The following is a 27,013-nucleotide window of genomic DNA, read 5'->3' on the forward strand; positions in this document are numbered from 1 at the left end:
AGTGACCGATTCTGCCACGAACGGGCTGAACTCAAACGTGGGAGAATTCTCAGGCAGAAACTTCCAGAGTAGCCTGCTCACCTATCCCCGAAAAGCTTCAAGGCCATGAGGGAGAATATCAACATGCTGAAGATGAACAAGAGGAAGACGTAGAGAATATCAGGCAGAGTGTTCCGGATGCTTCGAAAAGCCCTTCGGATCTGTGAAGACAACATTTCATTTCGTTTACGGGCAATCAGCTAATTTTCTACAAAAACAAAAACCACACTCCCTTTAGCAGATGCAAACTGGTATATTGAGAATGGATAAACCACAAGGTCCTACTGTACAGCACAGGGAACTATATTCAATATCCTGGGATAAACCACAATGGAAAAGAATATGAAAAAGAATGTGTGTATGTGTATATATATATATATATATATGTATGTATAACTGAGTCGCTTTGCTGTACAGCAGGAATTAACACAACATTGTAATTCAACTATACTTCAGTAAAAAATAAGTTTAAAAAAACACGCCCTTTTGTATCCTAAATCATATCCTTACCTGACGACTTTCAGGGAAATTAATTAGGAAGACTGGCCTCAAGGCCCTTGACCATCGAACTCCGTGGATGTTAACAGCCTCCAGGGACCCATAGGTAATCAGATCAATCAAGGTCAGCTGTGAGAGACACGGGACAGAGGTGTTGGTACTGCCAGACGACCTAGGAAGTGACCATGTGGACGCATGTTCACTGGCCCAGAAGGAGGGTCACAATACGTCACGGAAAAAGGCACGTTTCATAAACAGCATAATCTGGTTTCATAATAGAACGTTAATAGCAGCTGTCGTTTGAGACTTTACTATGTGCCATATCCTCTAATAAGCTTTCCATAGATTATTCCGTTTATCTCACCACACCCCTAAAGTGGGCACCATTCCTGGATGGAAATGCTTGAGGCACAGTGAGGGAGATCACGTGGCCCCGGTCACATAGCCAATACAGGGGGCAGACCTGGGACTGGAACCCAGGTAGTCTGGCGTCAGAGCCCCAGTGGTTACCCACACATGGTTACCTACATGCACCCACACTATATTGTATTTGCCTTTAACTCCTCTTCAATTCTGCATATGAGATAGGTTTTCTAGCCTAGCAATGGGGTAGAAATATCTAGACTACAGAAAATTTTTATCATTCCTTATTAAGGTCCGTTTGTGATCCTGAGGACAGGCAAAAGAAGAAGGACCCAGTGCAGTTTAGAAAAATATAAGTTAAAAAAGAATAATCTACCGTCATCAAAAGTGTTAGCTCAGTCCCTTTGGTGGCAAGGCATAGAGAATCGAGAGAGAGCCAATGCAAGGGAGAGAAAGGACAGAGACACAGAAAGACGCTGCTGCTGGCTGCTGCACTGCGCACCCACTGCAGGGAACCCGGGTGACTGTCCCAGGGCAGCATGGATGGACAGGTCACCAAGGGTTATGGTATCTGAGGAGGCTTCCCAGACAAGGCAGTCCCTGACGTAATCTTAAAGCAAAGAAAAAACGTTAAAGGGATAAAACTCAGAGAAGTCAAGAGCCATGGCAGGCAGACGGTAAAGGGACTCTCGGGAAGCAGAGGGTCCTGGGGGTGGGGGCAGAGGAGAGCAGGAAGTGACCAGGCCCCAGACCGAGGGCAGGTGGCCTTGAGGGCCAGGCTAAAAAGCTAAGTCTTATTCCCAGGGCCTGGGGAATCCAGAAAGTCTTTCAAATAAGGGTGATGGAGGCAAAGGAGTGAGACCCACCCCTGGTAGCAGATGCAGGACAGATCTGGACGGGGCAACCGAGTCTCCTCATCCAGTTCACTCCATACACCTTGACGGAGCGCCTCTTACGTGCAGGGTATTGTACTAGCTCCAGAGAAAGAGCAAAGAGCTATAGCTAGAGAGTGCCTGCCCTCGAGGGGCGCATCCTCCAGCAGGAAAAAGCAGCACTGATGTTATGCTCTTTGGCAGGTGGCAGGACCTGCTCTGGAGAAAACCTAGGTGAGGCAAGGGGCTGAGGACGTACGGGGAGGGCCAACCGAGCAGCACTGGCGGTGGGGGGGGGTGGGCGGGAGGGAGACATGGGGGTGGGGAGGGACACAGAGCTTCAGCCATGGCGAGGACTTTGGCTTTTTTCTGATGGGCTATGGGAAGCCGCTGAACGATCTGAAGCAGGGAGCACGCTGACCGGACTTAGGACTCGGGCTTGAAAAGCACGTGTGAGCCCATCATATTCTAGGCTGCACGCTGGGCGTCTTAGGAGATGAGAAGGGACCTCCGACCCTGTCCTAGGAGGGGGCCATGTAGCAAAAAGGGCCACAAAAGAGGTACCTGCTCTCCCGGAAGAAGAGCAGGGGTGCCTTTTTCTATTTTATATACTCTGTATCGTTTGGATTTCTCTTTCTTCCAAAAATAACCTCTCCCTGCACTTTTTTTTTTTTTTTAACAGTTTTCCCACCCATCTCATCCTCCACCTTCCTGCGTCAGGTAACACTGTTTTCTGGACTGAACCCAAGCTGTGGTCACAGGTCTCATCCCAGATGGAGTGTTCTTGCATTCGTTTTTTAATAATAGAAAGTGAAGATATTTCTAAAAACTAAGACCAGACGGATACTCTGTGTATTCTGGGCATTCAGCAGATGTGTGAGGGGAAGTCGAAAAAAACAGAGAGAGGGCGAGAAAAGACAGTGGACATTCTAGGCCCAAGAGACACTGCACGTGGAGGAAGAGCACGCGGGGCAGCAGGCAGCTCCGGCGGCTGGCGTCGAGGGGACCGCGTGAGGCACGTTTGGAGGGTGGGTGGGTCGGAGGGCTCAACGGTCTGTGGGGCTCACAGAGTTTTTTTGAGCAAGGGAGGGTCGTGACCTGAGGTGTGCTTCTGAGAATTAACCCAGCAGTGGCGTCTCAAATGCATGTACCAGGGATCTGAGGTTGAGGTGAGTATGGCAGTTCCTGAAAGGGGAGACAGGGCTCTGGACCACACCGTGGGAGCAGAATGGCGTGCAGCAGAGAGAGGACGCGCGGCCACATCAGACCACGGCAATGGTCCCGGTGGGGAGAGAGGGAAACGGTGCAAGAGGCATCCTGAGGGGGTTTGGGGAGGACGGAGATGAGAGAGAACAGAGGGAATCTTGACAAGGAGGACTTGGAGTGAGTGGTGGGAGATGGAGCACCACAGACCAATGAAAAGCAGCTCTGGGAGTCGTGGGATGAAAAGGGTGGGTTTGGTCCCTTTGAGTTTTGAGTTGAAACGCGGATGGGGAAACAACCAGTAGGTGGCCACAGAGTGAAGAAACTCAGAGGGGAAACCAGTATCAGCTACAGCCTGGGGACCCCTACCCACCAACTGTTGGGGAAGCTCTGAGAATGGATGGCCCTCCAGGCAAAGAACATCGAGTAGAAAGAGCAGAGACGGGGACTCTGAGTGGGGGTTAACTGGGAAGAACTGTGGTCCGGGCAGGCTGCCTGCTGTGCTGAGATGCTAATGGTAAAGTACCCTCAGCTAATCACTGCCCGGGCCCCTCTCTTATCACAGCAGCATTTCAGAGCACATTACCCTGCCTCACTTGGCATAACGTCTTAGCATATGTCTTTCCAGATTTTTCTATGGATCTCTAACACTCCTTCCTCTTTTCTTTTAACAAAGGTGTGCTCCAACTGTATTGTAACCTGCTCTTTTGGCTTAACGGACCATAAGCATCTCTCCTTGAGAATAGACACGTAAGTGCATTTAAGGCCATTTTAACGGATGTGGATGTACCATGTTTTATTTATTTCCTATTGTCAGGAAATCCAGGTGTTTCCAATTTTTCAATACTATGAACAACACAGCCATGACCAATCTTGTGGCTAAATCTTTGAACACATCCTTTTTTCCTAAAGACCAAGCCCCAGGATTGGAAATCTGGGAGCAAGCACATGCACACCTAAGGCTTTTCGAAAAGAACTGCCAACCAGCCTTCCAGAAAGACAGCTTATTCCTCCCTCGAGTAGAGTGTGACAGGTTCTGTTTTCAATCTTGGTAACATTGTTTTATAAGCAAACACATGGTATTTTATTGCTGCTTTCATATGTAGTTCTTAAAGTTAAACATTTTTTCATACCTGCTATTATTTATTTCTTCTTTTATGAGATGCTTTCACCGATTTTGAGCACATTTTTTATTGCAGTTTCTCTTTTTTCTTTAATTTGGAAGTGCTCTTGATATGTTAAATAGTCACACTGTCATATTTTGCCCAATTTGTGCTTCAGTCATTGTGATCTGCTGGCAGTTGTGCTGATGGTGTTTGCTGTACAAACATTGTCATTATTTCTTTTTTTTTAATTAATTTATTTAATTTATTTATTTTTGGCTGCGTTGGGTCTTTGTTGCTGTGCACGAGCTTTCTCTAGATGTGGCGAGCGGGGGCTACTCTTCATTGCAGTGCATGGGCTTCTCACTGCGGTGGCTTCTCTTGTTGCAGAGCATGGCCTCTAGGCACGTGGGCTTCAGTAGTTGTGGCACGCGGGCTCTGCAGTTGTGGCTCGCGGGCTCTAGAGCACAGGCTCAGTAGTTGTGGCTCGTGGGCTTAGTTGCTCCACGGCATGTGGGATCTTCCCAGACCAGGGCTCGAACCCGTGTCCCCTGCATTGGCAGGCGGATTCTTAACCACTGCACCTCCAGGGAAGCCCTGTCATTATTTCTTGAGCCACCCCAAACCTACTGAGTTTCTCTTCATAGTTTTCTCTTCATAGTTTCTACCTTTGACCACAAACTCTCAAAGGCACTGTCATGAACACTCACCACTATGGTTACCACGATGCAGATGTTTTTCGTATCCTTCCAGAAAACCATCTGAGGAGTGACTTTCGCAAAGTGTACAAGTCTCCCAGAGAATGCAGTCAGACAGAGTACTTCTGCTATCGAGGTAGCCTGTGACAGAAGAGAGAGAGGGAGCCAGCGCCCTGCCGCTCAGAGGCATGGCTTAATTCTCTCTTACCACTCTGACCTCCGACCCCCCTGACACCACCCTGTGAGAATTACCAATGTCCCTTAATTTTACTGAAAGTTGCAGCAAAATTCCTTGCTGGTTGGAATGGTTCCTTTTTCTTAAGAGGAAACCTGCCTCTGAACCACAAATCCCATGACCCAGCTGGCAGGGCTTCCTTGGGGCGGGGGCTGAATCAGCAGGCAGAGGACCCCTGGAAGGCATTTCCTCAGAAAATAGGGGGGGTGGTCAGGGATGGAAGAAGCAGGGACATCCACTATGCTCTCAAATTCCCCACATTTGTACTCAGAATAGACACCTAGAAGTTCAGTTTCTCTAATAATAACGCTCCAAAGATGTGTTTCGAAATGCCAGGTCATTCCTTAGACATCGCTGCCACTGCTGTGCCACTGCCTGTATTTGGTTGGTTCGAGGAGAGAACGGAGGCCCCTGGGTCCACTGCAAAGTCCTGACCATCTCCTCCGTGGGCTCCAGGGCATCAATTCCAAACTCCCCACAGGCAGCTAGATCTGCAAGCTGTGCGTGCGGCCCATGCTTTACCTGCGATTGCCAGGAGACAGTAAATCCTCCCGAACACGGGCACTTTCCTCCATTCATGGGGAGAGGAGGTTGGCAAAGTAGGACAAGGTGGGGAAAGGGACGGTTTGGCTCAGGCTAGGAAGATGGAAAGGTCTGGGGTGAGGGTGGAGGGAATGAGCTTCCTAAGGGACAGGAGGAAGGGGCTGGGGCTGGGCCCTGAAAGCAGCAGGGGGCACAGTTCCCCCGTCCCCACCCCAGCCCTCATGAGGCCTGGGCTCCGATATGGGCTGCAGCCCCCTCAAACTTTCTAGCTCTCAGCCTGTTCACCTTTCAGGGGCTATAAGGACTCACTGTCAAGGCCAGGCTTGCAAAAGGGCCTGGGGCAATCCCAGGACACCCTTGCTCAAGATAAGATTTTCTTGGTAATGCTGAATCTGGCCAAAGCTCCCCCCCATAATACATTGGATTTTAGAGGATTGAAGTACAAACACTGGCTGAAAGAACACTCTGGAACTCAGGCAGCCAAGCCCACGCTGCCTGTGACCAATAACAAACAGAAAGGTGAGGACTCAGAGGGAGGCAATGGGCTGAGAAGAGACCCTGTGGACCTGTCACCTCGGCCAGCGCCATGGGGAGGGCAGGGGGGTAGGGGGACCGACCCTGTCCAGGTTTGTGAATGCACAGCTCTGCTTCTTCAGACTTGGTGTTTGTTTCGAAAGTCACTGGGCTACAAGTTGTCTACCCAGAGACTTCACTAATCGGGACACCCTCATCAAACGGATGTGTGGAAGACCGCCAACTTTGAGCCCCCAAAGAACCATGCTTCTGGTTTTCACTCCCTTGTGCAGTGTCCTCTCCTGTTGACTCAGGGCGTGGGTATGTGATGGGCTTTGGCTTTGGGACATCAGCAAGTGTGGTGTGTGAGGAGGTGGGTGGTGCTTGCTCCCTCGGATGCTCCTTCTTGGACCCCACCCACCCACTGGGAGAGGCCCAGGCCATGTGGAGTGGCCGTGTGGAGGGAGGCAGAACTCCAGCCAGGTGAGCTCCCGGCTGCCAGCCAGAGATCCACCATCCTAGGCAACATGAAAATCTGCCCGGTTGAGCCCAGTCACCTGCAGAATCATGGGAGATAATAAAAGGCTGTTCTTTAAGGCAAGAGGTCAAGGAACTCTATCTGTCAAAGGACCAGACAGTAATATTTTAGGCTCTGCAAGTCGTACAGTCTCTGACACAACTACTCTGAGAGGCAAGAGCCATGTCGAGTCAAGAATTAATGTGAACAGGTCATCAATTTATTCCTTAGACTCATCTGGAGTAGTTGGGTAATTTGATGTATTACTTAAAAGCACCTATAAATAATGATGTATGACTATGAAAAAAGCTGGAAATGTGGCCAGTACAAGTCATATATTACACTATATTATGACAGTGTCTACTCGGCATTAGATAAATACGCTTTTAAAACATCCTTTGTCTGTCCAGCTTGTCCCTGTGGGCACAGAAACGAAAACCTGCCACCTCCTTTCCAATGCTTACTGATGAAAGCATCAGCTCAGCGAGCAGGCAGAATTCTTCCAACCCCCACCCAGCAAGAAAAATAAAACCAAATCCATACTTACTGAAATTTGAGGGGGAAAAAAAGGAAGAGGCATGGGACCCAACTCATCTCTGACAAAGTCTGGTTAGCCACTCTGGGCTGAATGCTTACCAAGAAAGGGAGCGGGAACAAGGCCGGTTCCTCGAAGAGGGCGAGAGCGAGGTCCACCCAAATGAAGAAGTAGGTGGCCGCCCGCGTTGTCCAGTGGTTATAGAAGTGGTAAAGCCTGGAGCAGAGAAGAATAAAGAAGGTTATAAACAATGAGCAGGACTTAAACAGCACCCCCAAATCCCATCAGAAGAAGTGTAGTGGGAGGTAAAATACAAAGTCCTCTCTCTGGCCACCTTTCCTTTCAGTTCTAGAGAGTGAGGGGTAGCATTTAATTGAGCGCACACTATAAAACGCTAACAGAAAAAATCAGGGATATTATCATATCTCAAAGCACATTCTCTTAACAGTCTCCAGCTAGGATTAGCAGCCTCCCCGTGGGGTGCTGGTGACCCTAGGATGTACTTTTAGAGGACTGATGCAGAACAAACCCTCATTAGAGTGACCTGTTATTACATGGCACAGGAGCCTAACCGATTTCTAATGTGCATCAGGCTATCAGGGCATGGTGGACTCAGAGAGATCTCGCAGTCACACGGGTCTCTTCCCATCAGGGGGACAGTCCCCCAGCATCCAGGCATGAGGTATTCACTGCTGCCTTTCAGGCACTGACACTCAATCCTGATGATAAGAATTTTTTTTTTCTTATCCTGAGCCATAGCTTTAGTTTTAGTTCAACCCCTAGGGGGTTAGGGAGAAAAAGGTGAATTCCCATGAAAAGAACAAACATGTAAGTCATGTCAAAAGGCAACAGAAAGGAAAAGGACAAGTCTTCTTTTCATTTAGGCGCCTCTAAGAGGACACCTATATCTAGGAGGGAAAGATGATGACATGTTTTTAATTTGGATGCTTTATCTCCTGTCCTGGGTGTTATTTACTCATTTATCTGTTCTTAGTATACCTGTTGAAGGCTTCCCTACCTGTGAGGTACCATGCCATTAGAACTAAAAAAAAAAAAGGATAGGATTTACCCAACTCTGTGTGCCATACCCTATATACTTCTCAAAATATTTGTGGAAACAATGCCTTCAGTTTGGGTTCAACTTCAAGCATATGAAGCGCTAAAGGAGAGGTGATTCTAGGTGATCGTTTAACACTTTAATTACCTGACAGCCTGAGGGGACGTTTCAAATGGAACGTTTCTGTTGTACTGAGCATCAGAAACATAGGCAGCTGCCAGGAGAAGGTCCTGGTCCTCGTTGGGAGAAAGTAAGGGGAGAACAACAGTTAGAGTCGGAAAGGATACTTTGCTTGTTCGTTTATAAGTATTTATTGAGTATAAAAGGAAACTCCTCTTCACCTCTCCCCTGGTCCCCACTCTCGCCAGACAGAACCAGCATTAATGGTACTGTATGTTCACGTCCAGATGTTTTCCTGAGCAATGAGAGTCCTGCAGTGGGGCCAAGGCACAGACATGCTTAACTTTCCTGAATTTAAATGTAGGTTCTCAGAGGAGGAAACGAAAACAAGAAAGCACTGAACAGTATATACAGATGACTTAAATGGTGTATTTATACATACATATATAGGGTTATGTACACAAATATACACACACACACACATATATAAACATAAAATTATATTTAGGCCACTTGATAGTTGGTTAGAGGGATTTTCAAATTTAATTTTGACAAGTAAATTATTGCCTTTCTTGACAATTTTTGAACTTAACTCCTTCTCAAGGTATGACCTCATTCTATACATACACATAATTTTATAAGAATAAAATTGTTTTCACATGACACAAAGCTTACTTTTTCACTCAATATATTCTGGACTTTTTTTTCATGACAATACTTATAGATCTAACCCATTCTTTTTAACAAATGCCTCTTCCTTTAGGTAGTTTCCCTTTTTCAAAATATTTTGAACACAATTATATTGAACATTTTAATATATATTTATTACACACACGTACTTTTGTACCATAGGAGTGTTTCTGTAGGATAGAGTATAACTTGTGGATGGAAGGTATGTCATTTTCTATTTTGATAGGTACGATCAAACCGTCTACCCCAAAGTTACGCATTTTATATGCCTCAAAATAGCACATGAATATACATGTTTTCCTACTTCTCACCAACATTAATATGATTTTAAATGGTTGATAACATCCAATCAACCAAAGGGGCATCTTGAGATTTAGTTTAATTTGTCCATGACCTGTACAGCTGAGCCCCATTGGTGATGGCTCACACTTCTGATTCTATATAAATTAGATAAAGAACACATACAAACAGACGAGCTATTTAGACCTCCTTAGGTCCTTCAGAAGCAAATACAACATGATTATCCAACTGATGACCGGAGTTACCTCCTCAAAATAGAGGACATCTTCCTGCCCGGACTGGTATGGAAATCTCTTACTGGTCAAGAAAGTTAATTTTGAAAATGCATGAAGTATTCGGAGGGGTCAAAAGATTCCAAATTTTATATTTAATTTTCATATCAAACACACATAGTAGATATTTGTACACATAGTAGAACTGTGTTTCTTAAATTTATTTCATATTGCAACACTTTAAAAAATAAGTTCTAGGGCTTCCCTGGTGGTGCAGTGGTTGAGAGTCCGCCTGCCGATGCAGGGGAAATGGGTTCGTGCCCAGGTCTGGGAAGATCCCACATGCCGCAGAGCGGCTGGGCCCGTGAGCCATGGCCACTGGGCCTGTGCGTCCGGAGCCTGTGCTCCACAACGAGAGAGGCCACAACAGTGAGAGGCCCACATACCGCAAAAAAATAAAATAAAATAAAATAAAAAAATAAAAAATAAGTTCTATTGCATGAAAAACACAAATATTAGTTATTATGTCTTTTAATAGACATTTCACCAAAGAAGATATAAGGATAGTAAATAAGCACATGAAAAGATGCTCAACGTCTTTAGTCATTAGGAAAAAGCAAATTTAAGCCACAATGAGATACTACTACATATCCACTGGAATGGCTAAAAATAAAGACTGACCACACCAAGTGTTGACAAGGTTGTGGAGCAACTAAAACTCTTGTTGGTAGGGATGGAAAACAGTGCATTTACTTTGGAAAATAGTTTGGTGCTTTCTTGGCCATTCCACTCCTAAATATTTATCAAAGAGAAAGAAAGCATACGTCCACACAAAGACTTGTACATCCAGCCCAAGAATGTGGCTTATGTTAGACATGCCATTCCAAAGTTGCACTGGTACACAAATGTTCACAGCAGCTTAACAGCCAAATACTGGAAACGACCATAATGCTCTACAAACAGGTGAATGGATAAACAAAATGTGATATATCTGTACCAGGGAATATTACTCAGGAATTAAAAGGAATGAATTACTGATAAACATATCAAAATGGATGAATCTCAAAATAATTGTGCTGAGTGAAAGAGGCCAACCCCTCCCCCTCAAAAAGAGTACCTACTATATGAGTCTATCTATATAAAATTCTAGAAAATGCAAACCAATCTATAGTTCCAGAAACCAGATCAGTTGCCTGGGGATGGGGCACTTGGGAGGAGGAGGAAGGGGACAGAGAGATGAGGCATGAAGAAACTTTTGGGGGAGATGGATACATTCATCACCTTGAATGTTGTGTTCATATCACAAGTGTATTCATATACCAAGGCTCATCAAACTGTAGACTTTAAATGTGTGGTTTAGTACATATCAATTATAGCTTAATAAAGCTTTAAAAATTGCCCTCCAAAAAAGATAACAGTTTGGATTAAAAACTGATGTGGAACAATAACCCCACAGGTGAATTAACTGCTGTAAGAACCCATCACCTACTGATTCATGTGCATTCTCAGGGCTGGTATGGCAATTCTTAAGGGCAGTTTATTAAAACCGAAGAAGCATCATGTAAATGTGTTAAACACTTATCACACATTTTCTTTTACATATTTACAAAAATATTTTAGAAATATAGTAGAAAATCTAATATCAATTATTTTTCCATGGAACATCTTGAACATTGAGGAACACCAGAGTTCCCCAGGATATGCCTAGAAATCTATTTTAGGTATAAAATGCCTAGCATCAACAAGAGTTGATTTTTTTTTTTTTAATGAACACATGTTAATTTTAAGAAAGTTTCATTAAGCTTCAAAAAGATCATACCGGGACAGCAAAGAATTCTGATATCAAGGTTTTTTAAAAAGAATATTTAAAGCAAAATGTCTCAAAGGCACTACTGTTCCCAATTTTAAAAGATGACGAGGGAATTCCCTGGTGGTCCAGTGGTTAGGACTCCTGCTTTCACTGTCAAGGGCACACGGGTTCGATCACTGGTCGGGGAACTAAGATCCCATAAGCCACACGGTGCAGCCAAAAAACAAAAAAAAAACAAAAAAATATGATGGTACTAATATCTACCCCCAAAGATGGGTATAACAGACCCAGCAAAACAGTCTGTCCACAAGCACGAACAGGAAAAACATGCTCACCAGCAATTCCTCAGCCAGCCGGGCCCTGGGGGTTACCTCCCTCAGACCCCACCCAGACTCTCGGCATTGAATCTACAAGCACCACGGCACCCCATCCAATTGCCCCCTTGCCAGCTGAACTTATGCCTGTCACGTTTAAATACGCTGACACTTTCATAATAGCTAATTTACCTTTACAGTAACGTTTCAAAGTGTTCGCATTCTTAACTGCTATTACGTTTCTGACAGTCTGTCTCCTTTTAAGGTCTCGTCTGCTCTATCTTCTGGTTCTTCTTGCCTTCCCTCCCTCCATCCCATTTGTGTATAACTTCTAAATCTCCACCCATTTTTGCTTGGGAAGAAGTACTCTCAACAGGCAAACTTATGGTAAATGAGCATTCTCACTTGTATTAAGGCCATTTGTATCTTCCCATAAAATGAATTTTTTTCATCCACCCCAAGAATGTGGCTTATGTTAGACATGCCGTTCCCAAACTGCACATACTTTTCAAGTTTACATGAGAACCACTGCCCATGTCTACCATGAAAACGGCAAAGACCGGATATCAGGCGTCTCCCCAGAGGCAGCTGATAAGTGGCTTCATACATCAAAACAGCAGCCCCACCCTAGGGGAGGCCCTGCTGACCCCCTGGACAGTAGATCTCACCTCCGAGGCAGAATACAATCACCTTCAGAGGTTTTGCTTGTAAAGATCCTGTTGCCCAGACCAGTTGCATCAGAATCTCTGGAAGGTGGGACCCAGGATTGAATTTTTAAAGTTCCCGGGTGATTCCAACGTGCAGTCAAGATTGAAACGTCACTGGTCTAAATATGGCCATTTTACTACTGCTTCTCATAGGTTTTGTATTTTCTTGGCACCCCGACAATAATTGACTTCTCCTAATTTTCTTTCTCTCCTTTTCTCAGAGCCGTGACATTTCCTTTCCGCTCCCCAAGACTTAAAAACATATTTAAGATGTTTGTGTTTTCTCCTCCCACCTTCCCCACTTTGTATGCCTTCAGTCTGAGGAAGATGAATAACTTAAATACCTCCGGGTGAGAGGGAGGAGATTGTACAAGAAGGAGGGAAAAATGGATTCCAGAAGCTCTGGAGGATAGCAAGGAAGTGTAGGAATAAATAGCTGTAAGCGCCAGATACCTTTAAATCAGGCAACAGGAACCTTGGCAAAACTGAAGTTGTTGATAGAAGTGCTTTGAAAAAAGCCAATATGACTTGCTTAGATATAGAAGAAAATTAACATAACTTAAGGTAAAGAGAAGTTACCATAAATTTCAAGTAAAAAATTCTTCCCTCTCAGTTTTTCCCTGTGTCATTACAAGCACTGTACCTTCTGTCTGTCTGTCTGTCTCTGCCTCCCTTCTTTCCTCCCATAGGTTACAGGCACTCTGATGTCCAGAATACAGTAGGTCATTGCTTTCCCATGCACCCCCATTCAAAAGCTTCAGGCGACTTCTCTTTGCCTGGAGTGCCCACGGAATCAGATGTCAACCCCCTGGCTTAGCACTTAGGGGCCTCACAATCTCCCCTCTGTCTTAGATCCCTCACTTTCCCTGCAGGAACCCCCTTCTCTGGCCCAAATTGGTGGACTCACTGTCCCACTCCCACGCCTGATCCCTTGCTCGCCTAAAACCAAGAACGCCCTTTCCATTTCCCTTCACGGGGACCCATCTCAAATTTCACTCTCTCCACGAGGGCTGCCCATACCAGCAGCTTCCATTTCTATATGGGAAGACGGCCAAGGGAAGCTTGTGAAGTATACGGTGAGCATTCCATACAAAGAAATGGCTGCTGAGGGTAAGCTGGGCACGGCAGCCGAGGCAGGAAGGGTAAGAAAAGAGGGCGGAGCTCGGTGTGGGTATAAACACCTCATGTCCCTCTGTGCAGAAAGTGACAACCTCCCGGCCAAGGGCAGCCTGAACATGTGTTTTCTTTGGCCCAGAGAGCACTTTCTGGATGCTGGCTACTGAGTCAAAATTTTTAAAACCTGGATCAGACACAAAAATGTGAACTTCTGGTTTCTCTTCAAAAGATCATAACATCTGGCTATGTTGGGTTGTATTGCGGTAAGTTGTTGCAATGCACCCTGATACTCAGTCTCCTGAGCAAACGCTTATTATTTTCCCCAATTCTCTGGGTCAGCCAGGAAGTTGTTCTGGTCCGGACCAACTTAGCTGGTCTCTATGGTCATCTAGGGCTAGATATTCTGGAACAGCTGCACTCACACGTCTTGGCCATGTGCATCACACAGTCCCAAGAGCCCCAAAACAGGGTGATCTAAGAGTTGGTTTAAGAATAAGAACATTCAAAAAGAAGCACAGGAAGTGTCAAGAGGTGATCACATACAGTCACAAAGAAACAGCACAGGACACCGGCTCTCAGCCTTGGCTGCACTTTCAATCCTTGGTAGCTTTACAATTGCTGTTGCCTGGTCCACACCCAGACCAATTAAATCAGAATCTCAGGGTAGCTACATTTCTAAAAGCAGATAATTCTGACCAACAGTAAGGCTGAGAATCACTAGCATTGGATTATTTCTTTTTCAAAGCTGAAAGTGTTGGTCAAAGTACCAGAATGGGTGGCCATCTTAGTAGCAGCCAAAAGAAACTCCAGGCAGAAAAGGGTTCTAAAAAAACTGCTTGAAAGGAGAGGGTGGAAATGCATTTCAGGTGACTAGGCAGTTTCTTATGAAGTGACCCCAAACTAACTTTTAAAAAGGTTAACCAGGTCATACTGGCTACCTAGTGTCCGAGGTCAGAGCTTCAGTTTCATGACTCAATTATCACTGTTCTGCTGAGAACTACCTGTTGGTACCAGGCTCCTCATCTGTTATGCCTGCTCCCCTGGGGGAGGTCTTTGAAAGATACTGAGACATAAATAGCTGGCCCTTGCAGGCATGCATTAAGCCAACGCCTCACACAGGACTCAGCCAGGACTCTGGGCTGTTTTCAGACCTCGCATTTCTTGAGGTCTCAAATTATTAGTTTTTTACATTCTTCTCTTATTTTGAGAAAGAAGCAATAAGTACACACACACACAGAGATGGACAGTCTCAAGCTAAAAAGATTTTCTTGCCATAGAAGATGGGTGATGACTGTCAGTTCCATCATTTTGCAGAATGAGGGCAGCAAGACCTGGGTTGGGTCAGAGCTGGGGACCAAGAATCCTTTCCCTCCTCTCCTTGAACTGCTCTGCCCTGCTTGTTCCCTTAAGGGACAGGGACATGGTAGAATCCACCTGTTGGAAGTGGCCAAGTCCCTTTGGGATGCCAGCAGGCCAGGGAGCAATGACCGGGGCAGGGTTTTTACACCCCACCTGCCCTGTGGACCGTCTTGAGCAGGCTTGCAGGGGCCATACTGGCACAGCAGCCCAGAGCTGAAGGGGCCACTCAAGAAGAGGAAGACAGAGCTAAAACACCCTTCAGCTCCCACCCACTGGCACAACCAAAGGAAATGCGGCACACATGAAAAACCTACGTGTGCCAGGCACCGTGTCCTGGGCCTGAGGGACACGGTCTTCGAGACTCCTCCGAGATGGGAGTGATTTATCATCGCCACTTTACAGAGGGGGAAACCAGAGGCTTTCAGCGTCTTGCAATTCACAGCTAAAATTTCCTGAATCAGAGCCGAGGCTCTTCCATTGGAGCCTTGCCTCCCTCTCCACTCTCTGAGTTCTTATCCAGCGAAAGGGAACAACCCAAGAAGGACTCTTGAAAGCCTCAAGTCTTCCAAAGCTCAGGCTGTCGGAGGGAAGGCAGAGCTAAGCGACTTGTGCAGCGCATCTGCTTGGCCCACAGGGATCGGAAGAGCCAGGGCTGCATCAGCACTCCCAGCGCCACATCTTGCAGCCTTCTTCCCGGGCGTTTCCCTGCAGCGGGACCCTCGCTTGTTTTCCTGCCGCCATGGAGCGCCGTGCGGCGGGCACGGGCCACCCAGGCCCGGGGGCGCGCCACACGGGGACAGGACCCCCGACACGCAGCCCGGGCCCCGATTCCGGCTTGGCCCCCGTCCGGGGGAGGCGGCTCCGGGCGGGCCTCTGGGTGCAGGCTTGACAGCTCCCGTAACGACCCTAACGTGCGGGGTTGCGGCCTGGGGCAGGGCGCCTCTGCGCTCCAGCCGCCGTGCGCTTCCCGCACCCGGAGCGCCCAGAGGACCCAGAGGACTGCGGAAGCCCGGGGGCGGAGGGGCTCCGCACCCGCATCCCCGCCCAGGGACCCTCGTTCCCCCAGCCGGCGCTGGCTGGGCCCGGGGTCGCTCTCCACCCGGGAGTCCCGGGGACGGTGGGCGCGGAGCCGGGGGACTCTGCCGTCGGCTCGCGGCCACCAGCCCTCGGGGCGCCCTTACCTCCGGGGCAGGCGGCTCCTCGGGGGACGACGGGTGTGGGCGATACAGCCCAGCGGCTCGGTGGGCCCCGGGCATCGCAGCGGCGGCGCGTGGGGCGAGGATGGGGGAGCGTCGGGGCCGCGGGCAGCGGACTCTGCCCTCGGGCGGCAGCAGGCCTGGGCTCGGCGCGCTCCGCTCGGCCCTTCACGTGACCGCGGCGGGGCCCCGCGGACGGAGGACTGGGGGCGGGCGCGGCGGGTCCCCGGCTCTGGGCCCTTCCCGCCCGGCCTCCGGGCTCTTGCTGGAGCCGGGGGCGGGGACGTGGTCCAGCCGGGGGCGGGGGCTGGACGCGGATCCGGGGGGCCCGAGGCGCAGAGAGTTAGAGGCCAAGCTGGCAAAGGGTCCCAGCCATGTGCCCTGGGCGTGTCACTGAGCCTGGGTTTCTGTATCAATAAAATAGGAACAAGACCTTCCTCCCAGGGTTGTTTGAGAATTAAATGAGTTAATATATTTAGTGGCTGCCACTGGCAGGTGCCCAGTAAATGATGGTTTCCTCTCCGTCCTAGTAGAACCCCCTGGAGAGCTGGGTGTGGACCCAAAGAGAAGACACCTGGGGCAGATGCCTCCGGGGAGGGCGTTGGGAACCCTCCTCCCTTCCCCCAGTCCCAGCCTGGACAGGAACTTGGGGTTACAGAGCTGCTGAATTTTTGAAAGAAAGCAGAAATCTAGATTTTTCATGAGCATGTTCCTGATTTTTATTAATGTTGGTCATGAATTTAAAACAGTAATAGGGGCTTCCCTGGTGGCGCAGTGGTTGAGAGCCCGCCTACCGATGCAGGGGACACGGGTTCGTGCCCCGGTCCGGGAAGATCCCACATGCCGCGGAGAGGCTGGGCCCGTGAGCCATAGCCGCTGAGCCTGCACGTCCGGAGCCTGTGCTCCGCAACGGGAGAGGCCGCAGCGGTGAGAGGCCCGCTACCGCAAAAAAAAAAAAGTTAAAATGGTAAATATAACATTATGTATTTTTACTACAATAAAGAACTTCTCCCCAGATTTCATCCATTACAGTTTAATCTTTGTGTGGTAATGTTATATGGGTTTTTGGCAAATACATAATGTCATGTATCCACCATTACCGTAACATACAGAGTAGTTTCATCACCCTAAAAAATCCACGGTGCATTTTTACACGGTGCAACCCTTCTCCCTCCCCCAAACCCATGGTAACCACTGATATTTTACTATATCTATAGTTTTGCCTTTTCCAGAATGCTATGTAATTGGAATCATGCAGTAAGTAGCCTTTCAGACTAGCTTCTTTCATTTAGCAATATGCATTTAAGATTAATCCATGTCTTTTCATGGCTTGATGGCTCATTTCTTATTTGTAAATAATATTTCATTGTATGGCTGTAGCACTGTTTGTTTACCCCTTTACCTATTGAAGAACACCTTGGTTGCTCCCAACTCTTGGACATTATGAAGAAATAAGCTATAAACATTCATGTGCAAGTTTTATGTGGACATAGTTCCAAATCAGTTGGGTTTACCTTTTATTATTTTTTAAATTAATATGTAAAGTTAACTTTTTTAAAATGTACAATTCTATAAATTTTAAGACACATATATATTTGTGTAACCACCACCACAATTGGGATACAGAACAGTGTCATCACCCTAAAAAATTTCTTTGTGCTACCCCTTTGTAGTCAAATCCTTCCCCTGCCCTAACCCTTGACTACCACTGATCTGTTGTCTAATCTATAGTTTTGCCTTTTCCAGAATGTCATATAAATATAATCATACAGTTTGAAGTCTAGTTTCTTTCACTTAGCAAAATGCTTTAGAGATTCTCCCCTGTTGCCATGTTCATCAAGAATAATCCCTTTTTAGTGCTGAGTGCTGTTGCACTGTATGGATATAACATAGTTTATTCATTCATTCACCCATGAAAGGACATGTAGGTCTTCTCCAATTTTTGGCTATTATGAATAAAGCTGCTAAAAAATTCATGTACAAATTTGAAGGTAAACATAAATTTTCATTTCTCTAGGACAAATACCTAGGAATGGAATTGCTGAATCAACTAGTCAGTGTGTGCTTAACTTCATAAGAGATTGATCAACTGTTTTCAGAGTGATTACACCATTTTGCACCTGCAACTAGAGATGTAGGAGAGTTCTAGTTTCTCAGAATCCTTGCCTTAGTTGGTATTGTCATTTGAAAAATGTCTTAGCTCTTCTAATAGGTGTGTAGTGGTATCTCATCACAGTGTTAATTTGCATGTTCTTAATAACTAATGATGTTGAACATTATTTCATGTTCCTCCTTCTGTATATTTTCTCTGGTAAAGTGTCAGATAAAATCTTTCCCCATTTTTATAAAGCTGTTTGTTTTCTCACATTGAGTTTTTAGAGTTCTTTATGTATTCTGCACACTGTGTTTGTTGGATATGTGATTTTCAAATATTTCCCCCAGTCTTTGGCTCGTCTTTTTGTTTTCTGAACAGTGTCCTTAGCAGAGTAAACTTGTGTAATTTTGATAAAGTTCAATGTATGGATTGTACTTTTGGTATCATAATAAGAGTTCTTTGCCTAACCCAAGTTCATGAAGATTCTCTTTTCTTCTAAAAGTTTATAACTTTGTGTTTTACATTTAGATCTATGATCCATTTTGAATTAATTTTTATATATAGTATGAGTTGAGGATCAAGGTTCTTATTTTACTTATGGGTGTCCAATTATTCCAACACCATTTGTTAAATACTATCCTATACCTACAAAACTTCCCTTGTATCTTTGTCAAAAATCAATTGACCATATTTTTGTGGGTCCATTTCTGGAATTTATTCTGTTCTATGTTAATATCTTCTTAATGTTGAAGCAAAGGAAGATCTTAGACCAATTGTACCCGTGAGCAAAGGATTAACAACAATCCTCCTCCACTGAAAAAAGTGACCTTGGATTATCTTTCCAGCCCCTTTTCCCTAGAAACCTGACAGAGCTGGAACGTCTATATTGCTTATGGTAGAAATGAGCCCTGACTGGTAAAATGCATCTAGATTACAAGGACCATGAGTGGAGTATAAATGCCAGTGGAAAACCATAGCTCTGGGCTTCCCTTAGTGTAGTGACTTGTAACTGGGACTTGTGGCCTGGAAGCTCTGCCTATTGGGATGATTACGCAGGATACTGATTCCTATTTGGGACTTGAGCTTGGCTCTCACACCCACCTCTGTGATCTCATTCTCTCACATGTAACTCTCCACTTGGACTGCTCTGTGTGCTGCTATGAAACTATTGCTGAGAAACACACCTGACACTGCCAGGTCAGAATACTGTTTCCTAACCTCTATCCTATCCAAGTGTGGCCTATTATAGTCATTAAGGGGGTTTTGTTTGTTTGTTTTTGTTTTTTTGTGGTACGCGGGCCTCTCATTGTTGTGGCCTCTCCTGTTGCGAAGCACAGGCTCCGGACGCGCAGGGTCAGCGGCCATGGCTCACGGACCCAGCCGCTCCGTGGCATGTGGGATCCTCAAGGACCAGGGCACGAACCCGTGTCCCCTGCATCGGCAGGCGGACTCTCAACCACTGCGCCACCAGGGAAGCCTTATAGTCATTGAGTTTGGTTGTCTAGTTAGGCCTAAGAGCAGCCACTGGTGGGCATTACTGTAACTAACCAATTCTTCCTTATACCAGTTTATGTAATACATCTGCTTTGTTGTTAAAATACCTAATGGCTGAGAATATAGACTTGAGATCTGTGAGGAATTAGCAAAATAGTTATACCTCACTTCCTTGCAGTGCCTAACCTAAACACCATCTTCTCCTCACTGTAATAGTTTTATACTTGACTTTCTTTAGTGTCCCAGTTAAGAAAGATGGTCAATATTACTTGACCCAGGAATTCATTGAGACCTCATCATAGTTCTCCCAAGTCTTAAACCTAAACTGTAAGGATATGCTATTCTCATAGGTGATCCCTTTGATCCCATATGGAAATGTCCTCTTCTTAAGTTCCTCTGATCTGGATGATTCTAAGACTTACTGTAACCATCTGCTCACTGACCTGGCCAAGACATATTGGCTGAAGGAAGGACAATATCTAAGGAGCGATTACAAACTAATCAAAATTATCCAAGATCAACCACGGAAAGACAGTCAGAAGGATTTCTGGGTTTAATTAGATATTGGATACAGTGGGTACCAAACTCTTCTGAAAGAGCAAGGGCTCTATATAATTTGACCAAGTCGAATATCTTAGAACGTCTTCCATGGAATGCAGAAAAGGAAAAAGCTTTCTGTGATCTCACAACATCTTTCTACAATCAGCTAAACTGGATCTTCCAGATTAGCATAAACCTTTGTGTGTGTCTGTGTATGTACATGAAAGGAAAGGTTTGGTTTCCATTCTGTTAAATCACTAAAATCAGGTTAATTTTAATAATATGCAAATAGGATGATGCAGCTCCCCTGCTATTAAAAAAAAAAAAAAAAGCCTGCCTATTTCACTGTGAATAAAATCAGAGTGGGGACAGACTGGGACTTTGGGAACTCTACTCAATACTCTGTAATAACCTAAATGGGAAAAGAATTTGAAAAAGAATAGATACATGTATATGTATAACTTTGCTGTACACCTGAAACTAGCACATTGTTAATCAACTCTACTAAAATATAAAATTAAAAATATAAAAAAAAAATCAGAGTGGCCTGAAAGTCCTGTCTACATTTCCTACCTCCCTTCCTCTCCTGCCACTCAAGTTCTCACTAAGTCAGCCTTTTGCAGCCTCACAGTGTTCACAGATGTATTCCCTCAGCCAAGAGAAGTCCCTTCCCTGCTATTCCTACTCCTAAGTCTGCCTTCAGATTTTAAACGTAAAGTCCATAGGAGGATTCCCTTGACCACTCCCACCCTCCCAACCTTGATGACCCTCCTTTGGGTTCCCTCAGACATGGTACATGGTACTTTTCCGTCTACACACTGATTAATGTTTGTAATGCTGTATTTATTTGTGTGAGGATTTGGTTGTTGTCATTTTTTTCTTCTAGCCAGTAGATCCTGGAGACTGGCTCAGCATAGACTACGTTGCACTAAATATCTGGCACAGAGTATGCACTCAGGAAATACTGGTGATAGTTAGTGAATTATAGGTGACCACTTACCTTGGAATTATGAGGAGACTGGTTTGGGGTCTTACTCAGGATTTTTCTGTTCTCTCTGAAGGATTATAGGAGATCACTCTACGGTGCATGTCTCCAGAATTATAGCATAGAGAGGCAGACATGAAGAAGTGTTTTATGGTTTCTGCCAAAGAGAAGAATCAGCTTTCCCCGTAGCATCCCTTGCATTTTTGATTCTGTACTGGGAGGAAATGATTCACACTTAGAAATCACACAAGGTATATTTAGTTGATATTGCTTGCCCACCTCCCCTCAGTCCCAGACTCTTAGAGTGTGTACTTACTGGTGGAGGCAGGTGAGTTCGTTCAGCATGACACCCAACCATGCAGGGATTTCTCTTCCCACATCCAACAGTTCAGGGGATAAGAATGGGAAACAAAGGCTCTGGCAGTTAAACTCGGAGACTCAGGGTGTGGGCTTGTGGCCTGGGGACAACTGGCCCAGCAAGAGTTCTTCAGGGCCAGAACTCAAGGGCCTACTGAGTTGAATGTTCCATTTTAATCATGACAAAGCTATACCTTTTAGGGTGTAAAATGCCTGCTGCATTGCTTATGGCCCTGGAGTTGTAGAGGAAACCAATTCCATTTACATATATACTATTTTTAATATTCTTTTTTTGTGAATATTCTTTTCTGTTATGGTTTATCTCAGGAGATTGGATGTAGTTCCCTGTGCTATACAGTAGGACCTTGTTGTTTATCCATTCTAAATGTAATGGTTTGCATCTACCAACCCCAAATTCCCGGTCCATCCCTCTCCCTCTCCCTCTCCCCCTCCACCCCCCCCCCACCTTGGCAACCACAAGTCTGATCTCTATGTCTGTGAGCCTATTTCTGTTTTGTAGATAGGTTTGTTTGTGCCATATTTTAGATTCCACATCTAAGTGATATCATATGGTATTTGTCTTCCTCTTTCTGACTTACTTCACTTAGTATGATCATCTCTAGTTGCAATACATATATACTTTAAATGAACCTACAATGAATAAAAGTCTAATACTGTAAATGGTAGTATCTTTTCCCTTGGCAAGCACTTCAAACAGCAAACTCAATAGTGGCAGTTAATGTATTATTCAAAAGACACTCTTGTAATCAGTTAAGTCATTACACTTGACTATTCAGCCTGTAAATCCACAGTAATCATCACCTCAGAGTTGGTTGACCATTATCAAGTCTACTAAAATGTCCAGTTGAAACAACGTACCCAGGGGAAAAATACAAAGTCTCAAGCCAGGGACACACCGGCTTTTTAAGAGGGATTTAAATCTTACACAGCTGTCTCCTCTCCAGAAGTTCCATTCTTCTGTCTGGCCAGAGTTCCCTTCTGCTAAAACAAGGGCATTTCTATGGTCTCTGCCAGGTCTATGTGTCTAAGGTTTTCCCATATTTAAGGCTTCAATGTACATGATCTGGGTTTTTTTTGGCTGTGCCTCGTGGCTTGTGGGATCTTAGTTCCCTGACCAGGAATCAAACCTGGGCCCTCGGCAGCAAAAGGGTGGAGTCCTAACCCCTGGACCCCCAGGGAATTCCCATCGGGCTTATTTTTAACACAAAGGCCACTTAGGGATGAGGTAGGATTCCAAGTGAAATTCTAATTTGCAATAACACCAGTGGCCCAAGTACACAAGGTCAGGCTGCCAAAACTGGCTTTTAAAAATGCCTTAGAGCTATTGAATCATATCAAGCTCCTCATTTTACAACTGAGAAAACTAAGGTTCAGGGAAATTTAGTTTTTTCTTCTGATTATCCTACTTATCTTTCAAGATTCAGTTCAGCCACCCACAAAGAAGCCTCCTCTGACCACTCCCAGCCTGTTATCAGCACCAAATGTTTATTGAGGGTCTGTTATGTGCCAGCCCCTGTCATAGGCACTTGGGATTCATCAGCATACAACTGAGAAAAAAAACCCTGCCCTCAAGTAGTTTACATTATAGTGGGAGAGCTGGAGATAAACAATTAGTGTAATAAGTAAATCCTACAGCAAGTGGAAGGCAGTAAGTACTATGCAGTAGGAGAACAGAGATCAGGAGTGCCAGAGAGTGGGGATTGGTTGGGCTTGTGACTTTTATGTTATTTTATTTTTTTATTATTATTTTTTTTCCAGTAAGCGGGCCTCTCACTGTTGTGGCCTCTCCCGTTGCGAGCACAGGCTCCAGACACGCAGGCTCAGCAGCCATGGCTCACGGGCCCAGCCACTCCGTGGCATGTGGGATCTTCCTGGACCGGGTTATGAATCCGTGTCCCCTGCATCGGCAGGCGGACTCTCAACCACTGCGCCACCAGGGAAGCCCGGGCTTGTGACTTTTAAATAGTCAGGTAGGTCTCATTGAGAAGGTGACAGTTGACAAAAACCTAAAGGAGGTGAGGGAGTGGTTAAGATTCTGCGCTTCCAGTGCAGGGGGCACAGGTTGATCCCTGGTCAAGGAACTAAGATCCCACATGCCAAGTAACATGGCCAAAAAAAAAAAAAAAAAAAAAGGAGGTGAAGGTGAAGGAGTTAGTCATGCAAGTATCTGGGGGAAGAGTATGCCAGGCAGGGGAACTGCACATGCAAATGTTCTTAGGTAGCACAGAACCTCGTGAGCTCAAGAAACAATGAGCAGGGACTTCCCTGGCCGTCCAGTGGTTGAGACTTCACCTTCCAATGCAGGGGGTGCCGGTTCGATCTCTGGTCGGGGAGCTAAGATCCCAAAAGCCTCGCGGCCAAAAAACCAAAAACATAAAACAGAAGCAATAATGTAACAAATTCAATAAAGACTTTAAAAATGGTCCACATCAAAAAAAATCTTAAAAAAAAAAAACAACAATGAGCCGAAAAACAAATGAAACAGTGAGCAGACCAGTGAGATGTAAGAGGTAGAGGAGGTCTGACCATGCAGGGGCTTTGGGCACTGCAGAGCTGGAGCGGAGGCATTGCATGGTCCACCTTCTGATTTCAAAGGCTCACTCTGGCTGCTGTATTGAGAATAGAATGTCATGGACAGATATGGAAGCACACAAACCTGATAGGGGCTATTGCAGTATCTCAGGTAAGAGATGATGGTAGCTTGGGTGCAGTGGTAGCAGTCAGGTGAGAACAAGTTTAATTCTGGTCATATTTTGAAAGTAGAAATGTTGATGCAAATAATCAATAAACAATCTATAATAAGAATAGAAGAGAGTTTTATTTGAGCCAAACTGAGGACTATAGCCTGGGAAACAGCCTCTCAGTAGCTCTGAGGGACTGCTCTGAAGGGGTAGGGGAGGAGTATATATACATGATTATTTGGGGGCTAGGAAATACACGTAGTCAAGCATACATCTTGGTAAAAGATTACTGCCAATCACAAAGAACACATATCACAACTTAATGATTTTAGTGCCTTTCTATGTAAGAGAAGATGCAAAAATCTGGGGTCATTGAAATTCTTTCTGAGGTATGCATCTTAACTACCTAGGTACCATATATTCAAATCACAGAATGACCCATCCTTTTTTTTTTTCCCTGAATTTCCCTCAGGGGGTACTCTAGGTGGGCAACTGCAGTGGGTTGCTACTTATCCCTTTGTATTACTAGATGGTGGGCAATTTCTTTAATGGTTAATGCAGATGTATAATGTATGTTTGACAGGCCATAAGACAGGCTGTTTTAGTTAGCATAAAGTTCAAGGCACATCACGCATAAGCCAGAATGACTTCCCTGTACCTCAATATGTGAAGATTTCTTCCACTAGAACCTACAGGATTGACTAATAGATTGAACGGAATATGAAAGAAAAGAAGGTTTCTGAGGGTTTTTTTTCTTTTTTAAAGGCTAAGCTACATACTTAACTGTATATTCCAATTCATCAGAGTGTGTCATAATTATTTTTTTCCATCTCTTTCACTCTGCACTAAGCTGTCTGAGGGCAGCTGTTGTGCCATATTCACCTCTACATTCCCAATACCTACTGCAACATTCAAGAAATATTTGCTAAGTAAATGATCATTAAGCATGGCAGACTTGAATTCACATTGGACCCAGTACTGTCTGTATCATCACCCTAATAATAATAATAATAGGTTTCATCTCAAGTATGAAAGTCCATTTGCTGATATCTATAGAGAGGCTAGGTCAGGCCCATGCTCTAAAAGAGTTCAGGCTCCACGTGCTGGTCTCCCTTTCATGACTGTATCTGTTTTCTATTGCTGTGTAATGAATTACCACAACACACATTTATAATCTCAACTTTCCATGGGTTAGGGGTCCAGGCACATGGGTCCTCTGTTAGGGTCTCACAAGGCTACAATCAAAGTATGAGCCAAGCTGTAATCTCATCTGGAGGCTGCACTGAGGGAAGAATCTGCTTCCAAGCCTATTCATGTTACAGGCAAAGTTAATTTCCTTGTGGTTGTAGGACTGAGAGCTCTAGCTTTTTGCTGGCTGTTGGCTGGAGGCATGCTGCTGTTCCTAGAGGCTACACATAGTTCTTTACTATATAAGCTTCTCCAACATGTTTGCTTACTTCATCAAGCCCACAACGGGAGTCTTCAGTCTGTTAAGAAGTTTTATATCACATAAGGTAAACACAGGAGTGACCTCCCAGCAAATCACAGATCAGCCCATACTCTAGGGGAAGGACTTAATACATGAACTTCAGGAGTGGAAATTGTTGGGGGTTACCTTAGGGTCTGTCCACCAGAATGAATTTCATCATTAGAATTTGTTTTCCCTCTATCCCCACAACTCTGACCCAGTGTTAGTTGTGGAATAGAATGGCTCTCTAGACCTTGCTGTCCAATATGGTAGCCACTAGCCCCTTATGTGACTAGTGTGACTGAAGAACTGATTTCTGAATTTTTAATAACAACTTAATAAAATTTAGTTTAAAAACCAATACTCGGACTTCCCTGTTGACACAGTGGTTATGAATCCGCCTGCCAATGCAGGGGACACAGGTTTGATCCCTGGTCCAGGAAGATCCCACATGCCGTGGAGCAACTAAGCTCATGAGCCATAACTACTGAGCCTGTGCTCTAGAGCCCACGTGCCACAACTACTGAAGCCCGTGTGCCTAGAGCCCGTGCTCCCCAACAAGAGAAGCCACTGAAATGAGAAGCTCACACACCGCAACAAAGAGTAGCCCCTGCTCACTAGAGAAAGCCCGCACGCAGCAATGAAGACCCAAAGCGGCCAAAAATAAATAAATAATTTATTTTTAAAAAGATACTCAACTCAGATATTGGAGAAATTTTTACATGTGTTTGAAACAACGTGGGTATATGAATCTAATTTTTCAGCTAACTTTTGTGAATTCTAGAAACTGATCAAGTATCTCCCCTGAAAACTTAAGTGTTCAAATTGAGATGTGCTGTTAATTATAACATCTATACCAGATTTCAGTCTTAGTATAAAAAAAGAATAAAAGATCTCATTAATAGCTTTTCTGATTACTTGTTGAAAAGATAACATCCTTTATGTATATTAAACTAAGTAAAATACGTTATTAACAATAATTTCATCTGTTTGCATTTTTTAAAATGGGTTCCCAGAAAATTTAAAGTCACATATTTGGCTCGCATTCTGCTGCTGAGAGAAAATACAGAGGTTGAGCTGACCATGAGGTTGGAAAGACGCACCACCGTAGTTAGCTAATAATAATAAATCAAGGCAACATCTGATGAATGCCAAACAATAAGTATGGTAGGGGTTCAGAGGAGGGAACTGTGGAGCTATCTAAGGGCGGGGGAAGTCTTCAGCAGCAGGCGAGATCGACAAATCTTTAAATCGCAAGAGATGAGCGGCAGGGCGCGCCGGGCACTCACGGCCCGCGCCCCGCCCCGAAACGCGCTGCGCTTTTTGACCCGGCCGCCGCGCCGTAGGCCGCGCTGTAAGCCTGGGAGCCGCG

The 27,013-nt window shown here is 45.2% G+C and overlaps 1 protein-coding gene across 1 annotated transcript in view; it reads right to left on the reverse strand.

Annotated features, from left to right (window-relative positions):
• The window catches only part of LOC307064331 (two pore channel protein 2-like), a gene marked incomplete at its 5' end in the record, with an annotated part of 41,724 nt that extends 25,664 nt beyond the window's left edge, over positions 1-16,060 (reverse strand). Inside the window, 6 exons of the mRNA XM_079720826.1 lie at positions 82-200; positions 550-666; positions 4,789-4,917; positions 7,221-7,335; positions 8,324-8,412; positions 15,986-16,060. Coding sequence (XP_079576952.1) covers positions 82-200; positions 550-666; positions 4,789-4,917; positions 7,221-7,335; positions 8,324-8,412; positions 15,986-16,060 — 644 coding nt within the window. The remainder of the gene's footprint in view (positions 1-81; positions 201-549; positions 667-4,788; positions 4,918-7,220; positions 7,336-8,323; positions 8,413-15,985) is intronic.
• Positions 16,061-27,013: the final 10,953 nt, after the last annotated feature.

This window comes from Hyperoodon ampullatus (assembly GCF_949752795.1).
Source record: "Hyperoodon ampullatus genome assembly, chromosome: 15".
Lineage (NCBI taxonomy): Eukaryota > Metazoa > Chordata > Mammalia > Artiodactyla > Ziphiidae > Hyperoodon > Hyperoodon ampullatus.